The sequence below is a fragment of the Macaca thibetana genome, chromosome 15, assembly GCF_024542745.1.
Source record: "Macaca thibetana thibetana isolate TM-01 chromosome 15, ASM2454274v1, whole genome shotgun sequence".
In the NCBI taxonomy this organism is placed as follows: domain Eukaryota; kingdom Metazoa; phylum Chordata; class Mammalia; order Primates; family Cercopithecidae; genus Macaca; species Macaca thibetana.
The window spans coordinates 105048121-105071161 of NC_065592.1; the positions used below are offsets into that span (position 1 = coordinate 105048121).

Genomic DNA, 23041 nt, shown 5'->3' on the forward strand with positions numbered 1-23041 from the left:
GCAGGAAGGGGCGGGGCTCAGGGCCCCTGGACGCGCGGAGGCCGACGCCGCAGGGGAGCGGGACTCGAGTGAGGGGCTGGCCCAGGGCTCCTGGAGGCGCGGAAGCCGTGCCGGAGGAGGCAGGGCCCGAGTGAGGGGCGGGGCCCAGTGGGTCCTTGAAGCTTGGAAACCTTCGTCGGAGAGGGCGGGGTTCGGGTGCAGGGCGGGGCTCAGGACTCCTGGAGGCGCGGAAGCCGATTCCGGAGGGGGCGGGGCTCGAGTGAGGGGCAAGGCTCAAGGATCTTCGTAGCGGCCTATCCCAGGACGGCAAGGGGGCGGGATTCGAGTGAGGGGCGGAGTTTAGAGCCCTGGCGGCGCCGTAGTGGGCGTGGAAGGGGCGGGGCCTAGCGGGAAGGGGGCAGGGCTCGCCGAGGGGCGGGGTTTAGAGCCCCCGAGTCTACACCGCCGAAGCCGGGGGACGGGCCTAGCCAAAAGGGGCGGGCGAGGACGGCCCGCGGGCGGCGGTCACTGGAAAGGCTGTACTGGGCGGCTGACCGAGGGGCTGACGCGCGGAGGGGTAGACAGCTGGGGACTGCGGGCGGCGCTGTGTCCGTCGCCATGACAGGTGGGCACGGGGCTGGCTGGGCGGCAGGGATGCGGGCGCCCTGGATGGGTGGCCCGGCCGGAGGGTCCGGCTGTCTTGCGAGTTGCCTGCAGGCCGCGCCTGGGCTGCGGGGGCCGAGTGACCTTGGCCCGTCAGCTGCCGGTGGTGCGCGGGTGCACCCCTGCGAGGTGGTGGGTGTCCCGGGCTTCTGCCCGGCGGGGCCGTGCCAGCCGAGGCGGGGTGGGGCACGATGGGTGGTGGCCAGGTGCGGGGCCTGAAAAGGGCGGGGGCGACAAGACAGCTCCAGGGTGGGGCTGCACAGCCAGGGTCTGGGCTCGGCCACTGCCAGTCTGTGTGTTGGGAGGTGTCCCGTGGTGGGGAATTTGGTATGAAAGAGTAGGAGGTGGTAGAAATGACAACAGAGAGAATTCACAGCGGTCCTGCTATGATTCTGGTCACGGAAACAACGCTCCATCCTTGCAACCACCCCAACGACCTCGCAGCACAGGCGGTGCGTTCCTCGGCTGCGTGTGGTTTCTGTGGGACTCTTGGAGCCTCCCAGACTCTTTTGGGGGTCCACGACGGTCTTGCCCCTGTTTAGGCCTAAGGGAATCGGGGACAACGACTGTACCCTCCAGTGTTGTTGTGCTCCACACTAGTGGCCCCAGCCCAGCCTTCCTCCCCAGGGCCTCTCTGGGGACCTGCCCACCATCCTCCTGATCCCAAACAGGGTGACCCTGCTCTGTGGACCTTCCCCTGTTGGAGAAGCCCCATGAGGGTGATGGGCTGGTAAAGGACCCCATGGCAGCCCGGTCAGGAAGTATGGGGGTTCCCAGAAGCTGTACTTCATTCTCACTGTTCTGCTTCATGGAGCAGAATTGGCTCAGGGGCTCAGGTTGGCCCCAGAAGTCCCTAGTCCTCTCTCAGTGCTCTCACTTGAGTCTCACCCTAGGTCCTGCACACAAATAGGATCTCATGGGCTGGAAACTGACGACTTCCAGGACACCAGGTCAGAAGAGACTTCCAGCCTAGGCCACAAGAGACCCCCCAGCTGCCACCTGCTCCCCTTTGTCCTCCCTTCTAACCCTTCTTATTTGTGGCTCTCATATCTGAGCACTTACTGTGCATTGGACCCTATGTTGGGTGATTCCTGTCTGAAAATGATCAGATGGGGACCGGGCGCCGTTGCTCACGCCTGTAATCCCAGCATTTTGGGAGGCCCAGGCGGGTGGATCACAAAGTCAGGAGATCGAGACCATCCTGGCTAACATGGTGAAACCCCGTCTCTGCTAAAAATACAAAAAATTAGCCGGGCGTGGTAGCGGGCACCTGTAGTCCCAGCTACTGGGAAGGCTGAGGCAGGAGAATTTCTTGAACCCAGGAGGCGGAGCTTGCAGTGAGCCGAGATGGCGCCACTGCACTCCGGCCTGGAGGACAGAACAAGACTCCTTCTCAAAAAAAAAAAAAAAAAAGAAAGAAAGAAAATGATCAGATGGGGACACATGGAGTATCTTGTCTGTGTACAGATGGGGAAACAAAGTCAAATTGTGCCCTGCCCACGCTGGAATTCCTTAACTCCCTTCATGAGTTCATCAGAATGCGTGGGACACAACTCAGAGCTATGCTGGTCTCCAGGGAGCCCTGTCCCAGGGACTAGGTATTGGCAGAGCCTGAGGCCTTGCTGTCCATTGAGGAGCCTTCCTGCACAAAGGGACCCTGTCCCTTGCTCTCTGTCAGGGAAGCTTCCTTGCATAAGGGGACGCTGGAGCTGGGAGATCACATCAGGCAGGGGTCCCTGAAGGCTCTGATTGTAGGCCTCACCTTTTCCAATGTGTGCTTCCTACCTGCTGGGTCTACTCACTGGGCCTGGAGACATTCCCTCACAAGCCTTAGTCTTTGGCATGGAGAGCCAAGGCCCATGGAGCACAGCTCTGGGAGGGTCATATGAACAGCCCTGCAAGGCTGCAGACCCGTAGTCCCAGGCTCACCACCTCCCTGCACCAACTGGGGTCCTGCGTCGCGCCAGCCCTCGCTGCAAGCAGCGCATGTGAGCCAGTGCCTGCAGAATGCTGAGGAGGTGTCTGCGTGGGGCAGGTGCTTGACAAGTTACCCCCCTGGGCTGTGCCAGCGAGTGAGCAGTTTTAGTTGGGCTGAGCACTGAGACAAGGGGGGTCCTGGAAGAAATATGGGAGGGGGCTGGGCGCGGTGGCTCAAGCCTGTAATCAATCCCAGCACTTTGGGAGGCTGAGGCGGGCGGATCACAAGGTCAGGAGATTGAGACCATCCTGGCTAACACAGTGAAACCCCGTCTCTACTAAAAATACAAAAAAATTAGCTGGGCATGGTGGTGGGCGCCTGTAGTCCCAGCTACTCGGGAGGCTGAGGCAGGAGAATGGCGTGAACCCGGGAGGCGGAGCTTGCAGTGAGGGGAGATCACACCACTGCACTCCAGCCTGGGGGAGAGAGCAAGACTCCGTCAAAAAAAAAAAAAAAAAAAAAATTCGAGAGGGGAGGTTGATGCCCAAGTGTCTGGACTCCAACTGGTTGGGGATGACAGGAACTTCGGAAGCCCTCTTGCACGTAGGATAGCAAGGTGAACATGAATTAACCAGGTGGAAACCGAGGAACAGGTATTCTCAGCCTGGGGCAAGGTTCCCAGACAGGATGGTGCTGTTGGGGACTGCCACGCAGGAAGTCTCATGGGCCTGGAGGGCCGGGTGAGAGTGAGTGGGGCCAGCTCCCGCGGGGCCTCGAATGCCAGGCTGAGGGCATCTGTCTGAGCTGATAAGAAGGTTCATGTTGGGGTAATAGAGTGGGGGTCTATAGTCCTGGTGCCAGCTTGGCAAGAAGAAAGGGGATGTAGGGCATGGTGAAGGCTTGCCGGGTCTGTGCCAGAGCAAGCCATCTTCCTTTGTCCTATAAAAACAGTTCAGGGACTTGTTTATCGGGAGCTGGCACTGAGATGGTTTCGTTTCTCGTGCCTTTTCTGGCTTCTAAGTGCTGCGTGTTTGTGTGCACAACTCGCAACCACAGGAAGCACAGAGCCCCCGAGCCGCGGAGCCTGGCTTCAGCCCCCAGATCTTGCGGCCTGTGCCAGCTGACTCACGGCTCACGGTGACTCATGGCTGTGCAGCAGCGGAGGCTCCGCCTGGTTAGCGGCTTGCAGGGCAGCAGGAGGCCGCTACAGGATGCTGGCCACCGTCCACCTACCGTGCTTGCCCTTGGGCCTTGGACCATTCATTGCAGAACTCTTTTTTTTTTTTTTTGAGACAGAGTCTCACTCTGTCACCCAGGCTGGAGTGCAGTGGCGCTATCTTGACTCACTGCAACCTCTGCCTCCTGGGTTCAAGGAATTCTCCTACCTCAGCCTTCTGAGTAGCTGGGACTACAGGTGTGTGCCACCACGACCAGCTAATTTCTTTTGTATTTTTAGTAGACATGGGGTTTCACCGTGTTGGCCAGGCTGGTCTTGAACTCCTGACCTCATGATCCACCTGCCTCAGCCTCCCAAAGTGCTGGGATTATAGGCGTGAGCCACCGCGTCCGGCCTGCAGAACTCTTTAGTGAGCACCTAACTACTGGATTCTTAGCCAAGTGGGCAGTGCTGGGGAGGACAGCCTTGGGTCTGCTCTTGGTCTCTTGGTCTGGCAGGGAGTAGACTGCTGTCGCTGATTACAGTGAAGTCGCATGTTAATTAGAGAGGCAGAATGTCTGGATGTCAAGAGGTGGTCCTCAACACGGCTGTGCCTGGGCCTGGATCTTGATCTGTCACTTCGTGTCTGGTTGCAGTCTTGGGCAGGTACCTTATCGTCTCACTGTGCCTTAGTTTCCCTATCTGAAAACGGGGCTGGTGGTTGTCCCTATGTTGCAGGGCTGTTGGAAGGATGAAGGTTGTAGGTAGACGCAGGGCTCACAGAGTGCCAGACGTGTGGGATTGCTCTGTGAATCTTGGCTAATTCATCTTAGTTCTTTTAACTAGAGGACTGTAGGCGCTGGACCCAGACCGCCCAGCTAGGCCTGTCTGTGTGGCCTTGGCAGGTCACTTGACGTCCTTGCGCTCAGCTTCCTCACCATGGTGGGGCTGCTGGCAGGCTCAGTGCAGGTGAGGGCTGACTCAGCCCCCAGCCATCTGCCTCCCTGCGCGGCCCATGGCAAGTGGCTTCAGCCAGATGATAGGGTGGCTGATGGCCTCAATGTGGGCATCACCAGGGATCCTGTGAACCAGGATGGCCCCCCTGTTGTTCTCTGGAGGGCAGGTACCTGTGGGGTTAAGGATGTGTTTGCGGGGTTGCTTGGTGAATGCCAGCCCACACCCCTACACTGTGAGCCCCTGGAGGATGTGGATGGATCTGCCCATCGCTGTGGTCCCCAGCCCGGCGCAGGGCGAGCATGCTGAGATGGGCTGTTCTCACCTGGGCCTGGGTCTGTAGGGTCTGCACAGGGCCCCACAGAGCATGGTTGCTTTTGGGGCGGGTCCACATTCTGGGGGGCAGAAAGACCAGCCAGGAGGAAGTGGCAACTGGAAAGAGGCATGAGAAAGTAAAACAGTCTGTTGAGTCTGTGCCTCAAGGAGGAAACCCAAGAGGGGGCCCCGCTATGTCCAACACGATGACACTGTTTTTGTTTTGGTTTTTTCTTTGAGACAGTCTCACTGTTGCCCAGGCTGGAGTGCAGTGGCGCACTCTCGGCTCACTGCAACCTCTGCCTCCCAGGTTAAGCGATTCACCTGCCTCAGCCTCCCTAAGTGCTGGGATGACAGGCGTGAGCCACCACGCTCAGCCTTCGTTTCTTTTTAGCACTGAATAATATTCATTGTATGGATAAACCAGAGTTTATTTATCCATTTACATTTTTTTGTGAGAAAATATACAGAAACAAAATTTACCTTCTTACCCATTTTTCAGTGTACACTTCAGTGATACTAAATACACTCACAATGTTGTGCAGTTGTCACCACTGTCCATTTCCAGAGCTTCTTTATCATCCCAAACAGAAATCTGGTACCTATTAAACAATAACTGCCCTTTCTCCTTCTGCTCACACCTCCTGGTAATCTCTGTTCTATTTTCTGTCTGTATGAATTTGACTCCTCTAAGTACTTCATATAATTGGAATCATATAATATTTGTCCTTTTGTGCCGTGTTTATTGCACTTAGCATAATGTTTTCAAGGTTCATCTATGTTGTGACATCCATGTATCATAATTTCCTTCCTTTTTAGGGCTGAGTAATATTCTGTTGTACATAGGTATATACCACATTTTGATAATTCATTCATCTTCTGGTGAACATTTGCACTATTTCCATCTTTATTTTGAATAGTGCTGCTATGAAAACCAGTGTGCAAGTATCCATTTGAGTTCCTGCATTTATTTATTTATTTATTTATTTATTTATTTATTTATTTATTTAAGACAGAGTCTCACTTTGTTGCCCAGGCTGGAGTGCAGTGTTGTGATCTTGGCTTAGTGCAACCTCTGCCTCCTGGGTTCAAGTGATTCTCATGCCTCAACCCCCTGAATAGCTGGCACTACAGGCGAGTGCCACCATGCCTGGCTAGCTTTTTGTATTTAGTAGAGACGGGGCTTCGCCATGTTGGCCATGCTGGTCTTGAGCTCCTGACCTCAGGTGATCTGCCCAGCTTGGCCTCCCAAAGTGCTGGGATGACAGGCATGAGCCACCACCCCCGACTGAGTTCCTGCTTTTTGTTGTCTAAGGTATATACCTAGAAGAATTTCTGGATCACATGGTAATTCTTTTTTTTTTTTTTTTTTGAGACAGAGTCTCACCGTTGCCCAGGCTGGAGTACAGTGGTGCAATCTCAGTTCACTGCAACCTCTGCCGCCCAGGTTGAAGCGATTCTCCTGCCTCAGCCTCCCAAGTGGCTGGGATTACAGGCGCCTGCCATCCCACCTGGCTAATTTTTGTATTTTTAGTAGAGACCGGGTTTCACCATGTTAGCCAGGATGGTCTCGCTCTCCTGACCTCGTGATCTGCCTGCCTCGGCCTCCCAAAGTGCTGGGATTATAGGTGTGAGCCACCGTGCCCAACCATCATACGATAATTCTATGTTTAGATTTTTGAGGAACTGCCATACTGTTTTTTTCCACAGTGGCTGCACTATTTTACATTTTCAGCAGTAATGCCCATGAGTTTGAATTTCTCCATATCCTCACCAACATTTGTTATATTAATATATAGCTATCCTAATGAGTATGAAGCGATATCTCATTATGATTTTTATTTGAATTTCCTTAATGAGTAATCATGACCATTTTTTCTTTTTCTTTTTCTTGAGACTGAGTCTTGCTCTGTTTCCCAGACTGGAGTGCAGTGGCGCAATCTTGGCTCACTGCAACTTCCATCTCCTGGGTTCAAGTGATTCTCTTGCCTCAGCCTCCCAAGTAGTTGGGATTACAGGCACACACCACCATGCCCGGCTAATTATTGTGTTTTTAGTAGAGACAGGGTTTCTCCATGTTGACCAGGTCAGTCTCAAACTCCTGACCTTAGGTGATTTCAGGTGATCTGCCCGCCTCAGCCTCCCAAAGTGCTGGGATTACAGGCGGGAGCCACCGCGCCTGGCCTGATAAGCATTTTTTTGTGTGTTTGATGGCTAGTTGTATATTTTCTTTAGAGACGTGTCTATTCAAGTTCTTTGCTTATTTTTGAATTGGGTTCTTTGTGTCTTTTGCTGTTCAGTTGTAGGAGTTCTTTATAGAGTATGGATACTAATCCCTTATGAGATACATGCTTTGCAAATATTTCTCCCATTTATGTGAATGGTTTTTTCACTCTTTTTTTCCACTCTTTTAATTAAAAATAGGGTTTAATTCTAGACTCTCTTATTCTATGCCAGTGACCCATATGTCTGTCTTTATGATAGTACCACATTGTTTTCATTATTGTATCTTTTTACAGTAAGTTTGGAAAGCAGGAAATATGAGTCCTCCAACCCTGTTTTTTGTTTGTTTGTTTGTTTTTTAAGATTTTTTTTTCTTATTGGCTATACAGGTATTTTGTTTTGAAATTCTATATGAATTTTAGGATGGGTTTTTCTGTTTCTGCAAAAAACACTTGAGATTTTGATAGGGATTGCATTGAATCTGTAGATTGCTTTGGGTAGTGCTTGCAGCAATGTTTTGTGGCTTTCAGTGTACAAGATTTTTGCCTTCTTGATTAAATTTCTTCCTAAGTATTTTATTCTTTTCAATGCTATTATAAATTGAGTCGTTTTCTTAATTTTTGGATTGTTCATTGTTAGTATGTAGAGATGAAATATTTTTGTGTGTTGATTTTATATCTTGCAACCTTGCTGCATGCTTTTAATTAGCTCTAACTTCAAAGAAAAAGATTTTAGGATTTTCTATATATAAAATCATGTCATCTGTGAACAGAGAAAATATTACTTTTTCCTTTACAATTTGAATGCCTTTTATTCCCTTTTCCTTTTCTTGCCTAATTGCTCTGGTTGGAACTTCCAGTACTATGTTGAATATAAGTGGTAAGAGCAGACATCTTTATCTTGTTCCTGATCTTAAAGAAAAAGCTTTCAGTCTTTCACCATTAAGGTATGATGTTAGCTGTGGGCTTTTCATATAAAAATGTCCTTCAATATATGAGGTGGGATGATTCCAGGAATCCCCTCAAAATCATCTGAGGATGTTCAAATCCCTTATATAAAGTGCTATAATATTTGCACCTACACACATCCTTCCATATATTTTAAATTATCTCTAGGTTACTTATAATACCTAACACAATGTAAATGCTATGTAAATCGTTGTACTGTATTTTTAAAACTTGTATTTTTTGGCTGTAGTCTTATTTTGTATTGCTTTTCCCCAAATATTTTATATCTGCTGTTGATTTAATCCCTGGATATGGAACCTGCAGAGACAGAGTGCCAACTCTATGGCCTTTATCATGTTGATGAAGTTTCCTTCTGTCTTAGTCCATTTTGTGCTGCTATAACAGAACACTTGAAACTAGGGAATTTATAATGAGCAGAAATGTATAGGCTCATGCTTCTAGAGGTTTGGAAGTCCAAGATCAGGGAGCCAGCATCTGGTGAGGGTCTTCTTGCTGTGTTATCCCATGGTGGAAGGCAGAAGGGCTACAGAGAATGAGAGGGATTAAGAGGAAGAAAACAAACCTGAAACTTCAAGCCCTTTTGTAATTGGCATTAATCCATTCATGACGGTAGAGCCCTCATGACCTGTACACCTCCCATTAGGTTCTATCTCTCAGTGCTGTTACTTTGGGGATTAAGTTTCCAATACATGCTTGTTGACACATTCAAACCATACCATCTTCTAGACCTAATTAATTAAATATTTATATCAAGAAAGGATGTTGACATTTATCAAATGCTTTTTCTAAAACAACTGAAATGGCCATGTATTTTTTCCTTCATTCTATTAATGTATATTTCATTGATTGATTTTTGATTTTTACATGTCGAACCATCCTTGTATTCCAGGAACAAATCAATGTATACTTCTTTTAACATGCTGCTGAATTTGATTTGCTGGGTTTTGTTGATTTTTTCCATCAATATTCCTAAGGAGTATTGGTCTGTAGTCTTTTCCATTTTCTTTTTTCTCATAGAGACAAGGTCTTGCTGTATTGCCCAAGTGTGGTCTTGAATTCCTGGCATCAAGTGACTCTCCTGCCTCTCTCTCCCAAAGTGGTTTTCTTTTCTTGAAGCGACTTTGTCTGATTTTGGTATCAGGGTAAAGCTGACCTCACAGAATTAGTTATGAAGTGTTCCCTCCTCTTCAGTTTTTTTTGTAAGTTTGAGAAGGATTGGTATTAGTTCTTTACATTTATGGTAGAATTAACCAGCAAAGCTATCTGGTCCTGAGCTTTTCTTTCTTGAGATATTTTTCATTATTGATTTAATCTTACTAGTTATTGGTTAGATTTTCTATTTCTTCATGGTTTAGTTTTGGTGGATTGTGTTTTTCAGAATGTTTTCATTTCATTTAGGTTATCTAATTTGTTGGTATACAAATGTTCATAGTATTCTCTTACATTCCTTTTTATTTCTGTAAAGTTCATGGTAATGTCCTCACTTTTATTCCTGATACTAGTAATTTGAGTCTTCTCTTATTTTTCTTTGTCAGTCTAGCTAGTTTTGTCATTTTTATTGATATCATCAAAGAATCGACTTTGGTTTTCTTGATTTTTCTCCACTGTTTTTCGATTCTCTATTTCATTTGTCTTCACTCTAATCTTGATTATTTCCCTCCTTCTGTGAGCTTTGGGTTTAGTTTGCTCTTCAAGCTCTCTGGTCTTTAGTTTTTCCTTTTCTCACTCCTTAAAGTGTGATGTTAGGTTACTAAGATTTTTTATTAATATATGCATTTGCAACTATAATTTTCCCTCTCAGCACTGCTTTTGCTGCATCCCTTAGGTTTTGGCGTAGTGTAGGGGGTGCGTGTGTGTGGGTGTGGGTGTGTGTGTGTAGGTGTGTGTTTCCGCTTTTCTCATGTTACTTCCTAATTTCCCTCATGATTTCTCTTTTGACCCATTGGTTTTCTTGTTTGTTTGTTTGTTTGTTTGAGACAGAGTCTCGCTCTGTCATCCAGGCTGGAATGCAGTGGCACGAATTCAGCTCACTACAACCTCCACCTCCCAGGTTCAAGGAATTCTTGTGCCTCAGCCTCCCAGGTAGCTGGGATTACAAGCGTGTACCACCATGCCTGGCTAAGTTTTGTATTTTTAGTAGAGATAGGGTTTTGCCATGTTGGCCAGGCTGGTCCCAAACTCCTGGCCTCAAGTGATCTGCCTGCCTCAGCTTCCCAAAGTGCTGGGATTACAGGTGTGAGCCACCATGACTGGCACCCCACTGGCTATTTAATTTTTACATATTTGTGAATTTTTTAGTTTTCTATTATTGATTTCTAGCTTCATTGTGGGTGGTCAGAAAATATATTTTATATGATTTCAACCTTTTAAAATATATTAAAACTGGTTTTTGTGGCCACAAACTTGTTTTGCGGCCTATCTTGGGGAATGTTTCATGTGCACGTGAGAAAAATATCTATATTGTTGGATGGAGTGTTCTGTGTATGTCTACCAGGTATAATTGGCTTATGGTGTTGTTGAAGTCCTCTATTTCCTCATTTATCTTCTGTCTGGTGGTTCTGTCTCTTACTGAAAGTGGTGTTTTGAAGTCTCCAAATATTATTATAGAGGTATCTATTTCTCCCTTCAACTCTGCCAGTGTTTGCTTCATACATTTTGAAGCTCTGATATTTGGTGCATATATGTTTATAACTGTTGCATATTCTTGATGAATTTATCCTTTTATTAATACATAATATACTTTTTAATCTCTTGTAATAGTTTTTGACTTATAGTCTATTTTGCCTGATGTTAGTATAGTTACCTCATCTCTCTTTTGGTTACTATTTGTATGGGAATTTTTTTAGGTCCTTTCATTTTCAACTTCTTTGTGTCTTTAGATCTGAAGTGAGTCTTTTGTAGACAGCACTTAGTTGTCTCATATTTTAAAAATCCATTCTGCCAATCTATGCCTTTTGATAGGAAAATTTGGCTGGGCGCGGTAGCTCATGCCTATAATCCTAGCACTTTGGGAGGCCAAGGCAGGCAGATCACCTGAGGTCAGGAGTTTGACACCAGCCTGGCCAACATGGTGAAACCCTGTCTCTACTAAAAAAATACAAAAACCAGATGGGCATGGTGGCATACACCTGTAATCCCAGGGAGAATTGCTTGAACCCAGGAGGCAGAGGTTGCAGTGAGCCGAGATTGGGCCTCAGCACTCCAGCCTGGGCAACAGAGCAAGACTCTATCTCAAAAAAAAAAAAAAAGGAAAGTTTAACCTATTTACATTTGAATTAATTGCTGATAAGGAATGTGTTACTACTGCCATTTTGCTCTGTGTTTCCTGTATGTCTTGTAGCTTTTTTGACCCTCATTTATTCTATTACTGCCTTCTTTTGTGTTTTGTTCACTTTTTATAGCAACACATTTAGATTCCCTTCTCATTTTCCTCTGTGTTATGTTCTATAAATATTTTCTTTGTGTACATGGGGAAACAGGACAAGCTGCCACAAGTATGTAAGGTGATGCACATGTTCAGTCCCTGTGGGGATCCTGTGTGCCATCCTCTCCATGCCCTCCTGTCGTCACTCCACTGCTCAGCCTTAAAGATCTGTCATTCTAAGAAACATTCTTAATGGAAAAGTGGTACAATGATATTTTAATGGTGATTCTGGAAAAAAAAAAAAAGGCAAATGAAAAGCATTTCTAGCCCTCTGGGAGAACTCACTGGTTTACTGTTGGTAGAAGCTTCTTAAGGCCTTTCAGACACACTGTGTCCCATCGTGATCCCAGCACGGGCCACCCTGAGCCCTGTGTCCCTGTGTCTGTGCCAGTGTGAAGATCTGCAGAGCCCACGTCTGAGCATTCTTGATCTCGAACTCCTGAGCTCAAGTGATCTGCCCACCTTGGCCTCCCAAAATGTTGGTGTTACAGGGGTGAGCCATCGCACCTGGTCTGAGCCACCATGCCTGGCCCTGGGCATTCTGAGCCACCTGTGCCACCCTAGGCCCCAGCTATTTCCTGATGGCCCTGCAGGTGGCCCATGAAAAGTAGATTCTTAGCCCCTCTGAGTTTGATTTCTGTGGCGAGCTCTGTGAAAGTGGGTTTCCAGCACAACCCTTCACTTCCATCTTCTGGTGGGGCAGGTTGGCAGCAGGCAGGTTGGCAGGCCAGGGGCAGCTCTCAGCTGTGCAGTGCACACCACACGGGCTGGGATGGCTGTGATTCTGCGGGTGCACCCTCCTGGTGGGCACCCACTTTGGGGGTGATGCCCTCCTGTGGTGTCAGTACAAGGCTGTCGTCTCTGGTCCCCTTGGGCTGTGCTAGCTCATGCCCCTGTGCTGTCTGTTTTAGATCAGACGTATTGTGACCGCCTGGTGCAGGACACGCCTTTCCTGACAGGCCACGGGCGCTTGAGTGAGCAACAGGTGGACAGGATCATCCTCCAGCTGAACCGCTACTACCCACAGATCCTTACCAACAAGGAGGCGGAAAAGGTGCTGAGGAGGTGAGGGGGGTGCCCGAGACACTGCTCAGTTTCCCTTCCCTTCTGGGCTGGGAGAAGCTGGTGACCAGCCCTGGGTCATTCTCTCACGGGAATGACACACTAGGTATGTCAGGATTCAGAGGTGACATATCTGGACCTGGCTCCTAAGGCTGCCTGAGCTACAAACTGACCCTTTGGGGCCCTTTGGACCAAACAAGCCCAGAACGTCAGCTCTCTGTGCCTCAGTTTCTTCCTATGTCATTGGGTATGCTGTCCCCGAGTTGCTGGGAGATTATAGGAGATAACGTGACAATACATGAAGCACATGACAGTATAAGACTTGGAGGGAGGCGAGAAAGAGGGCGAGAGGGAGGGGTGAGGAGGGCAGAGGCAGAGGGAGAGCTGAAGTGGGATGGGGAACAGATAGTCCTGGCCCACCCTAGTGCCACAGTGCTTTGCATTCTGCATCTTTTGAAGGTTCAAAGTGGGCAAACAATTGCTTCCTTTTCTCTAATTTCTATGTTACTGTACGCGGCTGGAAAGCCCAGCATGTCACAGGTAGGCAACCGAGCTTCTAGGAAGGCAGATGCTGACCCACCCCATGGCCGTGCCACCGTCTGCCCCTCTCAGCAGTGCTGAGCGGGCTGGTTCCCTCGGAACCCCAGCTTCCCCATGTGTGAAGCAGACGCTGAGAGCCCTGCCTGGCAGGTGTGGTGTGGACTGACTGAGCTGAGCCGGGTAAATGCCTGCCCGAGAGCCCTTATCACCAGATGGCCCTGCAGCCCTGTGGGCACCGCGCCCATCACCCCATCTCACAGAGGTGATCCCAAGGCCCAAGAGGCAGCCGCTTGCCCGGGGCTGCTCATCTCAGGAGTGCCAGGCCATGTCCTGAGTTCATCCTATTGTTTGGGAAAGTGCCCAGGGCTGGTGGCTGTTGCTCTGTCACATGGCCCTGGCCTCTCAGAGCTGCAGAGCTGGAAACAGCAGGGTGGCTCTGCTGGAGATGGCATTTAAGATGCAATTCCTGGGCTCTGTCTTGGGAAGTCTGTCCTGCCCCATCACCCCAGTGCCAGGTGGCCCTGAGGGGACATTGGATGAGAGAGTTAGCCACACCCTGCCGACCCTGCCCACATCTGTGGCTCTGGCGCCCGCACTGAGCCACCTGTTCCTTAACAGCTATCACCAAGACCAGAGGGATGGGCAGTGAGTGCCAGAGACCCCTAGGCCTTCGGGGTACAGGTCCTGCCAGCCTCCTTCCCCTCTGGGTGACCCCAATTGAGTCCCTTCTCTTGGAGCTGTCATTTCCTCACGTGGCAGGGGGTCATGATGCAGGGCTATCCTTAGGGTTGGGGCATCTCCTGGCACAATGAGGTTGGCCCACAACAGAACACAAGTCAACACGGGCCCTGCTACTGGCTCAGGTGCTTCTTCCATTGTGAAGGTGATACAGTAATTTTAAAAGTTAGGAGCTCAAATCCATCTCTTATTATTGTAATTGAAGTCTAATGCATGTTCACTTTTAGAAAGTTTAGAAAGTTTCGGATGTTTATACAAGAAAAACCACATATTCCTTCCTCACAGACACCATAGCTTCTGCCACCCATCTGGCTGTCATTTCCACACTGCCATGGTTTTACTCGTTTCCTGTGGCCGTGTAGAATGGTATGCTGCCACCAGGTGGCAGCACTGGGCCACAGACTCCGGGTCCTGGCGGTCAAGGCCCAGTGGCCTGTCCACTGACCTTGAGAACCACACATTTCTCTGTCAGACACATCAAAAGAGCCAATACTTTTGTCACTCTTTTCTTTTTTTTTGAGATGGAGTCTGTCACCCAGGCTGGAGTGCAGTGGCGTGATCTCGGCTCAGTGCAACCTCTGCCTCCCAGTTTCCAGTGATCCTCTGGCCTCAGCCTCCCAAGTAGCTGGGATTAAACATGCACCACCATGCCTGGCTAATTTTGTGTACTCTTAGTAGAGATGGGGTTTCGCCATGTTGGCCAGGCTGGTGTCAAACTCCTGACCTCGAGCTCCTGATCTGCCTGCCTCAGCCTCCCAAAGTGCTGGGATTACAGGCATGAGCCATCGTGCTCAGCTTCAACTTATTTTTTAAAAACTTGAATCACATTCCTGTAGACTGCAAAATAACAGAAGTTAGCACTTATACCTCACTTCATTAATTCCCTGTCATAGCCTACCATGAGGGTTCATTATCCCCTTTTTACAAATGAAGAAACCAAGTCTCAGAGGGGTGGAGTAGCTGGCTGAGGTCACACAGGAAGCCACACTATGTCCTAACACTTGGAATGATGTCACCAGCCCTGTGCTTTCTTCTTTTTTTTTTTCTTTTTTTTTTTGAGACAGAGTCTTGCTCTGTTGCCCAGGCTGGAGTGCAGTGGCGCGATGTCAGCTCACTGCAAGCTCCGCCTCCCAGGTTCACGCCATTCTCCTGCCTCAGCCTCCCGAGTAGCCGGGACTACAGGCGCCCGCCACCACACCTGGCTAATTTTTTTGTATTTTCTAGTAGAGACGGGGTTTCACCGTGTTAGCCAGGATGGTCTCGATCTCCTGACCTCGTGATCCGCCTGCCTTGGCCTCCCAAAGTGCTGGGATTACAGGCGTGAGCCACTGTGCCCGGCCAGCCCTGTGATTTCTTTGTGACCGCTCCCGGCCTGTTTCCCAACCTCCCACCCCACAGGGAGTATGAGGAGTAGCAGTGATGCCTGTGACAGAGGCAATGCCAGGCACTATGTGGTGTGGGTAAGGAGCAGGGTGTCACAGGAGCTGCCATCCAGCAGGTGTCCTGACACTCAATGGGGAAGCTGAGGCTGGGGGCCTGACCTTGGTGCCCTGCCCTGACCCACAGCCAGCCCCCCTGGCCTGATCTTCCCTGGCACCCCCTTATACCCTCAGTTCCGGAACCCCAAGGCGTCCTTGTGTGTGCGGCTCTGTGACCTCCTGAGCCACCTGCAGCGGAGCGGCGAGCGGGACTGCCAGGAGTTCTACCGAGCCCTGTATATCCATGCCCAGCCCCTGCACAGCTGCCTGCCCAGCCGCCACGCTCTGCGTAAGTTCCACGTCCCCAACCATGCATGCTTGGTGCCGGCCCAGGGAGGGCACCCCAGCCTGCTGCTGATGCCATGGATGTTCTCCGTGACCTCCCAAGTCTGCTGCAGCCCAGGCCTGGCATCCCCTCTCGCCTCAGCCCTTCCCCAGAGGCCACCCTCAGCCCCGAGGGGAGAGTGTGGCAGGCACAGGCAGTGCGGATGTTGGTCTCTGTCTCCCACTTTCTCCATCTCTCTCTGTCATGGCAGTTTTCACACAGAAGGGGGCATCTTGTGCGTCCTCTCTTGCCCTTCCTTTTCTAGCCTCATTCCAGGGGGATCCCTTCCTGTCTGTGTGGACAGCAGCCTTGTTCCCACAGCTGCATAGCGCTCCTAGGCGGTCCCCGCTGGAATTACCCAACCCCATGATGAACCCTTTCATTGCTGCGATCTGCACACGTGTGGGGGTTTCCACAGGGCATGGTCAGGCCCGGATGGCTGGTCCGAAGCACATGCATTTCAGCTCTGAGGCTCCTGTCCTCAGGCAGTGTGCGCTCAGGCCCCGGGAGTCATGTGGATGCCAGTAGCCTGGGCCCACAGAGCTGCCGGGACGTTCAGGGCGCCTCAAGGTGAAGACGGCAACTCTGATCTGACGCCTCTGTGGCCAGGGCCCTAGGAGGAGGGGCTACCGCCCCGTGGCCCTCAAGCAACAGGACAGAGACCAGAGGGACTGGGTGGCTCACTCCAGGCTACTGGGCTGGGGTCTCTGAGCCCCCGGAGGCCTCCCCAGGCCTCACAGGACACAGTGCAGATGGTGGGCAGGGAGAGCTCGAGGGGAGGCCCAGCCCTGCAGGAGGGACTGGCTCTCCTTCCCGAGCCACGAGTATGCCACAGGGGGCTTTCCAAACCAGGCAGGGCCAAGCCTCGGCCCCACTGGAGGTGGAGCACCTTCTGTGGCTCCCGCGTGCCTTTAGGCCCGTCCAGCAGGTCTCAGGCTGGATAACCTCCGGGGGAGGCCTGGGCAGAAAGCTTCTGGCCCAGCTGCACCCAGTGAGGCAGCCACCAGGCCGGCAGCAGCCACGCTGTCCACAGTAATGTTCATGCCGCGTTTGGTGCCTGTGGCCACCAGGGTACAATGACCTTCCCCATGCCTGTGGCACTTGAAGTCACAGCAGCTGGACCACCGGAGAAGACCCAGACCGTGCATAGTTCCCTGAGGAGGGTTGGTCTCGGGTACCACGGCCTGGTCTGGCCTGGCGGCCCCAGGAGGCGGCAGTGGCCTTGGGCTTCCTACGGGGTGACGACCTTGCTCTCCGGCCCTGCCCATTGACTAACCATGCTCTGTGGTTTTGTTTCTAGAGAACTCAGATTGCACACAGCTAGACTCGGGCAGCCAGAGCGGCGAGCTGAGTGACAGGGGTAACGCCTCCCTGCTGCCCTCCCTCTCTCTCCCTCTCTTTCCCTCTCTCTTTACCCTCCCCAGGGCTCCATCTCCGCCTCAGGGGCTTCTCCACCCCAAGTGTGGCTCCATTCCTGGCCTTCTGTTGGTGACAGACCCCCTAAGGTGCTCGCTTGGGGGCTCTTCAGGCAGCACTTCAGCCTGGCACCCCCTCCCCTGCACAGCCCCCGAGCCTCAGGACCCCACCCCTCTGAGGCCCAGGGGAGCCCTGTTCACGCTGGTGTCTCCCCAGGACCCATGAGCTTCCTGGCTGGTCTGGGCCTTGCTGTGGGACTGGCCCTGCTCCTGTACTGCTATCCACCAGGTGGGTGCAGGTGGACCCTCACAGGGCTGGGCCTGCTTCCCCTCTGCCACCAAGCCAGGGCCCCAGACCCTGCCCAATTTGGGACCCCTTGGCCTCTCCACACCTCAGTGTCCACACTTGAGCAGTGGGATGGTGTCACCTTGCAGGGCTCATGAGAAATGGGATGTAAGGAGGCTCCCAGCGTCCACTGGCTCCTGCCACCCTTGGGAACCAGAAAATGATGACCCCTAGCGGGAGGAGGGGTGCAGCCAGGACTCTGGGTGTTACAAAGCCCTGCCACACCTGTGGCCTTGAGCCATGTGGGGCCCTTGAGCAGGTCACGTGCCCCAGGGCCTTGGGTCTCTCCACCAGCCACAGGCCTGATGCATAGGAGCCTCCCAGGGCCCGTCTACTGGCGCCCAGCCTGGCCTGCCCCGTCTCCCTTTTCTGTGATGCCTGAGTTTGTCGTGCTGGGAGGCCTACTGGGCGCGAGGACACAGGCACACATGGCAGGACTCAAGGCCCCTGGGTCACTTGGGTGGGAGCTGGGGGCTCTGGAATCTGCCCTAATTCTTGTCTTTTCAACTCAAGCCAAGACCATGACCGGGAGGGAGCACCCTGCCCCAGTGCCCGTTCCCACCCACCCCCGTGGGAGGGATGGAAACACAGAATTCACCTCTGGGACTGGCTCGTGAGCTTTTGCCTCCCCTTTTGTCTTTTAGACCCCAAGGGCCTGCCAGGGACCCGGCGCGTCCTCGGCTTCTCGCCTGTCATCATCGACAGACATGTCAGCCGCTACCTGCTGGCCTTCCTGGCAGATGACCTAGGGGGGCTCTGACAGACCCTGGACCCAGGGCCTCACCCGCCACTCAACCAAAGAGTCCTCCAGCCGACCCGCCAAGGGGACTGCTGCTGCTTTTTCTAAATGCTTATTTTTCATTATTTATAATTTGTGTAAAAAACACACCTCCGGCCGGGCACGGTGGCTCAAGCCTGTAATCCCAGCACTTTGGGAGGCCGAGGCGGGTGGATCACGAGGTCAGGAGACCGAGACCATCCTGGCTAACACGGTGAAACCCTGTCTGTACTGAAAATACAAAAAACTAGCCAGGCGAGGTGGCGGGCGCCTGTAGTCCCAGCTACTCGGGAGGCTGAGGCAGGAGAATGGCGTGAACCCGGGAGGCGGAGCTTGCAGTGAGCCGAGATCGCGCCACTGCACTCCAGCCTGGGCGACAGAGCGAGACTCCGTCTCAAAAAAACAAAAAAAAAAACAAAAAACACCTTCATCTTACCAGGTGCTGACCATATTAAATGTTCAAGTTCCCTCAGCCTGTCTCGTTCCTCAGTCTCAGGAGGGCTTCAGAGATGACGGCAGCTATGGCTGCTTCAGCTGGGACTGGCCCTGGTGTTCCCGGCATCTCCACATCCAGCTGCTGGCACAGACCCCCAGACAGGACGCCCCCAACATGGGCTCACCTGCCTCGGATAAGCCCCCGGGCACTGCCTCCCCACCTCAGATGTCCCCCACACTGCCACCTCCTCCCACCTGTGTGTCTCTCTCTGTCACACACACACACACACACTCTCTCTCTCTCTCTGGCTGCTGAGCCTGGGCCGGAGACCTGCTTCCCTCCCCTTGTCAGCTCCTCCCCCAAGCCTTTTAGTGGGGAAACGAGAATATTTGTCAACCCGCAGAATCATCATGAGTTTGCATTTTCCAGGGGGTTTCTGGAGGCACCCAGGCTTTGCCCCAGAAGGTGCTGGGGGCCCCTAACCCTGGGGTGATGCCACTGGCAGGGCGAGGCTATGAGTGCGGCTCCTGGAGGGACCATGCTCAGTCAGTCGCAGGGTCGCTGCGCATGTTACAGTGGGAACCAGGCTGACAGCGGAGTGTGGAGCTCCAGGACATGATGTCCCGTTACTGGGCGGCGCTGCTGCTTGCTCATCACAGTGCCTGCCCCTTCAGGGATCTGAGGGCCAGGGGCAAGGAAAGCCAGAGCCTCAGAGCCCTCCCACCTGCCAGGCTGCCACGCGCCCACTGAGTGGGGTGGCGGGGGGACAGCCCTAGCTGCCCTCTCCCTCCTCCACCCTGAGCCGCGGGGCCAGGGCCTGTGCTCCAGTCTCAGCCCGTTCGCCCACCTGTGAAATGGGATCCCTCCCTCGGGACTCCTCCTTGAGCGTGGGTTCTGTCACAGCCCCCCTGCCTCGGAAATCCTTTTAGGAATTGACCACCTTGCTCCAGGTGCCCCTCATGCCTGGGTAAAGGAGACACATACTTAGTGAAGGTGACAGGTGTCTGGGTGAAGGGTGTAGACAGGTGTGACTTGTCCCTGGAGAGCTAAGGAGGGGTCTCCAGGGACATTAACATTCTATTACGGCGTCAGCTGAAGGCAGGAAACCTCCGAGGCAGGCAGGGCACAGGCCGGTGTGTGGCCTGGGCAAGTCCTAGGTGGCCTGGCCAGAGGCCGTGGAGGACACACACACCTCAGGACTGCCTGACACCACCTGAGGCCCTGACTCCCCAGGCCCCGTGGGCAGGTGTCATTCCTCAGTGAGGGGCTGCCTGGCCCCAGGACTGCTGCCTTCCCTGTCCATCTGTGTGCACTCACCGCCCTGCCCCGAGGCCCACATCAGCCAGGTCCTGAGCCCCACTGTCCTTGGACTGCCCTCCCAGCGCCCAGCTACCCCCAGCTCCATCCCTGACCAACTGGACTCAAGCCTGGGTCTGAGTCTGTGACGTCCCTGACCACCAACCAGGCCCACTCTTGCATCTGCCGCCTCCCACCTGGTGGCTGCCCCACCCTTTGAGGCTGGAGCCTGGAGGAGGGAGAATGATAGGCACCCGTGTCTGGGCCTCAGCCACCCATCAGGCCCAGCCCTGCCAACCACCGGGCCAACCAGTTCCTGTGACCAGCAGTGAACTAGGTCCCCAGGGAGGGGAAGGCAGCCTTGGGCAGTGAGGCCCTCCTGGCTGTCCTGAGTCCCTGCTTCCACACTACATCCACAGATGGCCATGTCCTGTGCTTCCACACCTGTGCTGTGGGTGTTCAGGCAAAAACCATGCTGCTCCCTCAGCTTGGGACTCCTTACCAGCCCTGCCCATCAACTCATCCTTCAGGAATGCCACCTCCTCCAGGAAGCCCTCATGATACCCTAGTAAGAAGAGCAGTTTCCTCTGAGCTACTCCACCTGGACATGGGATGTTGTTCTCACATTCAGAACTGTGCAGGAGCTGGTAGGAGATGCTGGGGTCGAGGGAACTCCCATTACCAAAGCTTTGGTGTGAGGGAGGGGTTGTGGGAGAGCTAGAGGCGAAATGCAGGTTGTGAGAGTGAGTGAAGGAAAGCGGGGGGTATGAGGAAAGGGGTGTGAGGGATGGGCTGTGGATGAGGGAGGGAGATGAAGGAAGGGGAATGAGGGGGTGTGTGAGGTAGGTGAGGAAGGAGATAAGGGAGGGGGTGAAGGAGGGGTGGGGGGGTAAAGGAGGGGTGAGGGAGGGGTGAAGGAGGGAGGTGAAGGGGTGAGGGATAGGTGAGGGAAGGAGTTGGGGGAGGGAGGGGTGAGAGAGGGAGCGAGGAAGAGGGTGAGGGAAGGATGAGAGAGGGTTAGGGAGAGGTAAGGGAGGGAGGGGGTGAGGGAGGAGGTAAGGGAGGCGATGAGGGAGGGGTGAGGGGGGATAAGGGGGTGAAAAGAGAAGGATAAGGAAGGGGTGAGGGAGGGGTGAGGTATGGGTGAGGGAAGGGTGAGAGAGGGGTGAGGTATGGGTGAGGGAAGGGTGAGAGAGGGGTGAGGGTGAGGGAAGAATGAGAGAAGGTTAGGGAGAGGTAAGGGAGGGAAGGGGTGAGGGAGGAGGTAAGGGAGGTGATGAGGGAGGGGTGAGGGGTGATAAAGGGGTGAAAAGAGAGGGATAAGGAAGGGGTGAGGTATGGGTGAGGGAAGGATGAGAGAGGGGTGAAGGAGGGAAGTGGAAGTGGGTGAGGGAGAGGTGAGGGAAGGATTTGAGGGAGGAGGGAGAGAGTGAGGGAGGGGTGAGGGAGGGGTGAGGTATGGGTGAGGGAAGGGTGAGAGGGGTGAGGGTGAGGGAAGGATGAGAGAGGGGTGAAGAAGGGAAGTGGAAGTGGGTGAGGGAGAGGTGAGGGAAGGATTTGAGGGAGGAGGGAGAGAGTGAGGGAGGGGTGAGGGAGGGGTGAGGTATGGGTGAGGGAAGGGTGAGAGAGGGGTGAGGGAAGGATGAGAGAGGGGTGAAGGAGGGAAGTGGAAGTGGGTGAGGGAGAGGTGAGGGAAGGATTTGAGGGAGGAGGGAGAGAGTGAGGGAGGGGTGAGGGTGGGGGTAAGGAAGGGGTGAGGGAAGGGTGTTGGGGGGTGCCTAGGATGGAACCCAGGAGTGTATTTGTCACAGGTCAGCACTTGAGCTCAGAGCCCGGAAGTATAGCTGGGTCTTGCACAATCCGCGGTACCGGTCTGGGAGAAATGGCCCTGCTGACTACACACACAGACTGGGTTTTAGGGGTGCTGACGCGGCTTTCTTGTGCTGTTGCCTCCAGTTCTGCCGGCTCAGTGCCTTGTGACCGGGGCCAGCGGCTCCTCCGCAGAGGGCTCACAGGGGTCCTGCCCACTCAGTGCCTCTCACACCTCTGCACCAACCCGGGCCTCAGCAGCCACAGGGTTCTGGCCTTCCTTGGGTGAGCCCTGGACACCCCCCTCACACAGACAGGTTCAGAATCTGGGAAGGGGTCCAGCCTCTTGTGCGCCCTACTGTCCCCTGCACCTGAGGGGCACTCGGGAGATGGAGTACGAGAGGCATGCTGTTGTCACCACGGCCTGCTGGGGTCATGTCACAGCTCAGAGCCTTGGTTCCCCCAGCTGTAGGGTTAGCATGAGCATGGCAGGTGAGGAACACCCACCGTCCCGCAGCCTGGCTGGGCAAGTGCTGGATGGGTTGCGGTGGGACCCCAAATGGTGATCAGATCTGGGGAGGGGACCTAGCACTGCCTTGCAGAGGGGCGAGGGAGCGGGGGTTGGTCTCCACAGACCAGGCTGCAGCCACAAGTGTGGAGGGAGTGGGCTACGCTGGCCTAAAACTGGCCTACAGACAGCTGGTGGGAGAGCCCAGCTGTCCGCTGGCTGGAAGGACAAGGACGTGCTGGGCTGGGGGCCAAAGAGGCTGCAGCTGGTGGGGCAGCTTCCTGAGGTCACAGCAGGGCAGCAGCACCTGGAGTTAGTGTTTCCTCTAAAGTAAAGTATTTGAGAGAAAGAGAAGAAAAACATGAAAGCATTCAGACCCCTAATTTTTTTTTTTTTTTTTTTCTTTTTTGAGACGGAGTCTTGCTCTGTCGCCCAGGCTGGAATACAGTGGCGCGGTCTCGGCTCACTGCAAGTTCCACCTCCCAGGTTCAGGCCATTCTCCTGCCTCAGCCTCCCAAGTAGCTGGGACTACAGGCGCCTGCCACCATACCCAGCAAAATTTTTTTTTTGTTTTTTGGTATTTTTAGTAGAGATGGGGTTTCACCATGTTAGCCAGGATGGTCTCGATCTCCTGATCTAGTGATCCACCCATCTCTGCCTCCCAAAGTGCTGGGATTACAGGCATGAGCCACTGTGCCTGTTTTTTTTTT

At 53.0% G+C, this 23041-nt stretch overlaps 1 protein-coding gene and 1 long non-coding RNA gene across 3 annotated transcripts in view; both read left to right on the plus strand.

The window, feature by feature from the left end:
- Positions 1 to 18754, plus strand: part of LOC126937816 (uncharacterized) — a 68028-nt gene extending 49274 nt beyond the window's left edge. The window contains exon 2 of the long non-coding RNA XR_007719859.1: positions 18465 to 18754. This is a non-coding gene — a long non-coding RNA (uncharacterized LOC126937816). The remainder of the gene's footprint in view (positions 1 to 18464) is intronic.
- On the plus strand, positions 427 to 18754 carry CARD19 (caspase recruitment domain family member 19). 2 transcript variants are annotated; one of them, XM_050761565.1, is made up of 6 exons: positions 427 to 604; positions 12512 to 12654; positions 15554 to 15707; positions 17044 to 17103; positions 17376 to 17447; positions 18149 to 18754. In XM_050761565.1, exons 1-6 carry the CDS (start codon positions 598 to 600, stop codon positions 18262 to 18264), a joined length of 552 nt encoding a protein of 183 aa, XP_050617522.1. In that variant the 5' UTR covers positions 427 to 597; the 3' UTR covers positions 18265 to 18754. The 2 variants fall into 2 exon arrangements, with proteins under 2 accessions (XP_050617522.1, XP_050617523.1); XM_050761566.1 differs by lacking the exon at positions 17044 to 17103.
- Positions 18755 to 23041: the final 4287 nt, after the last annotated feature.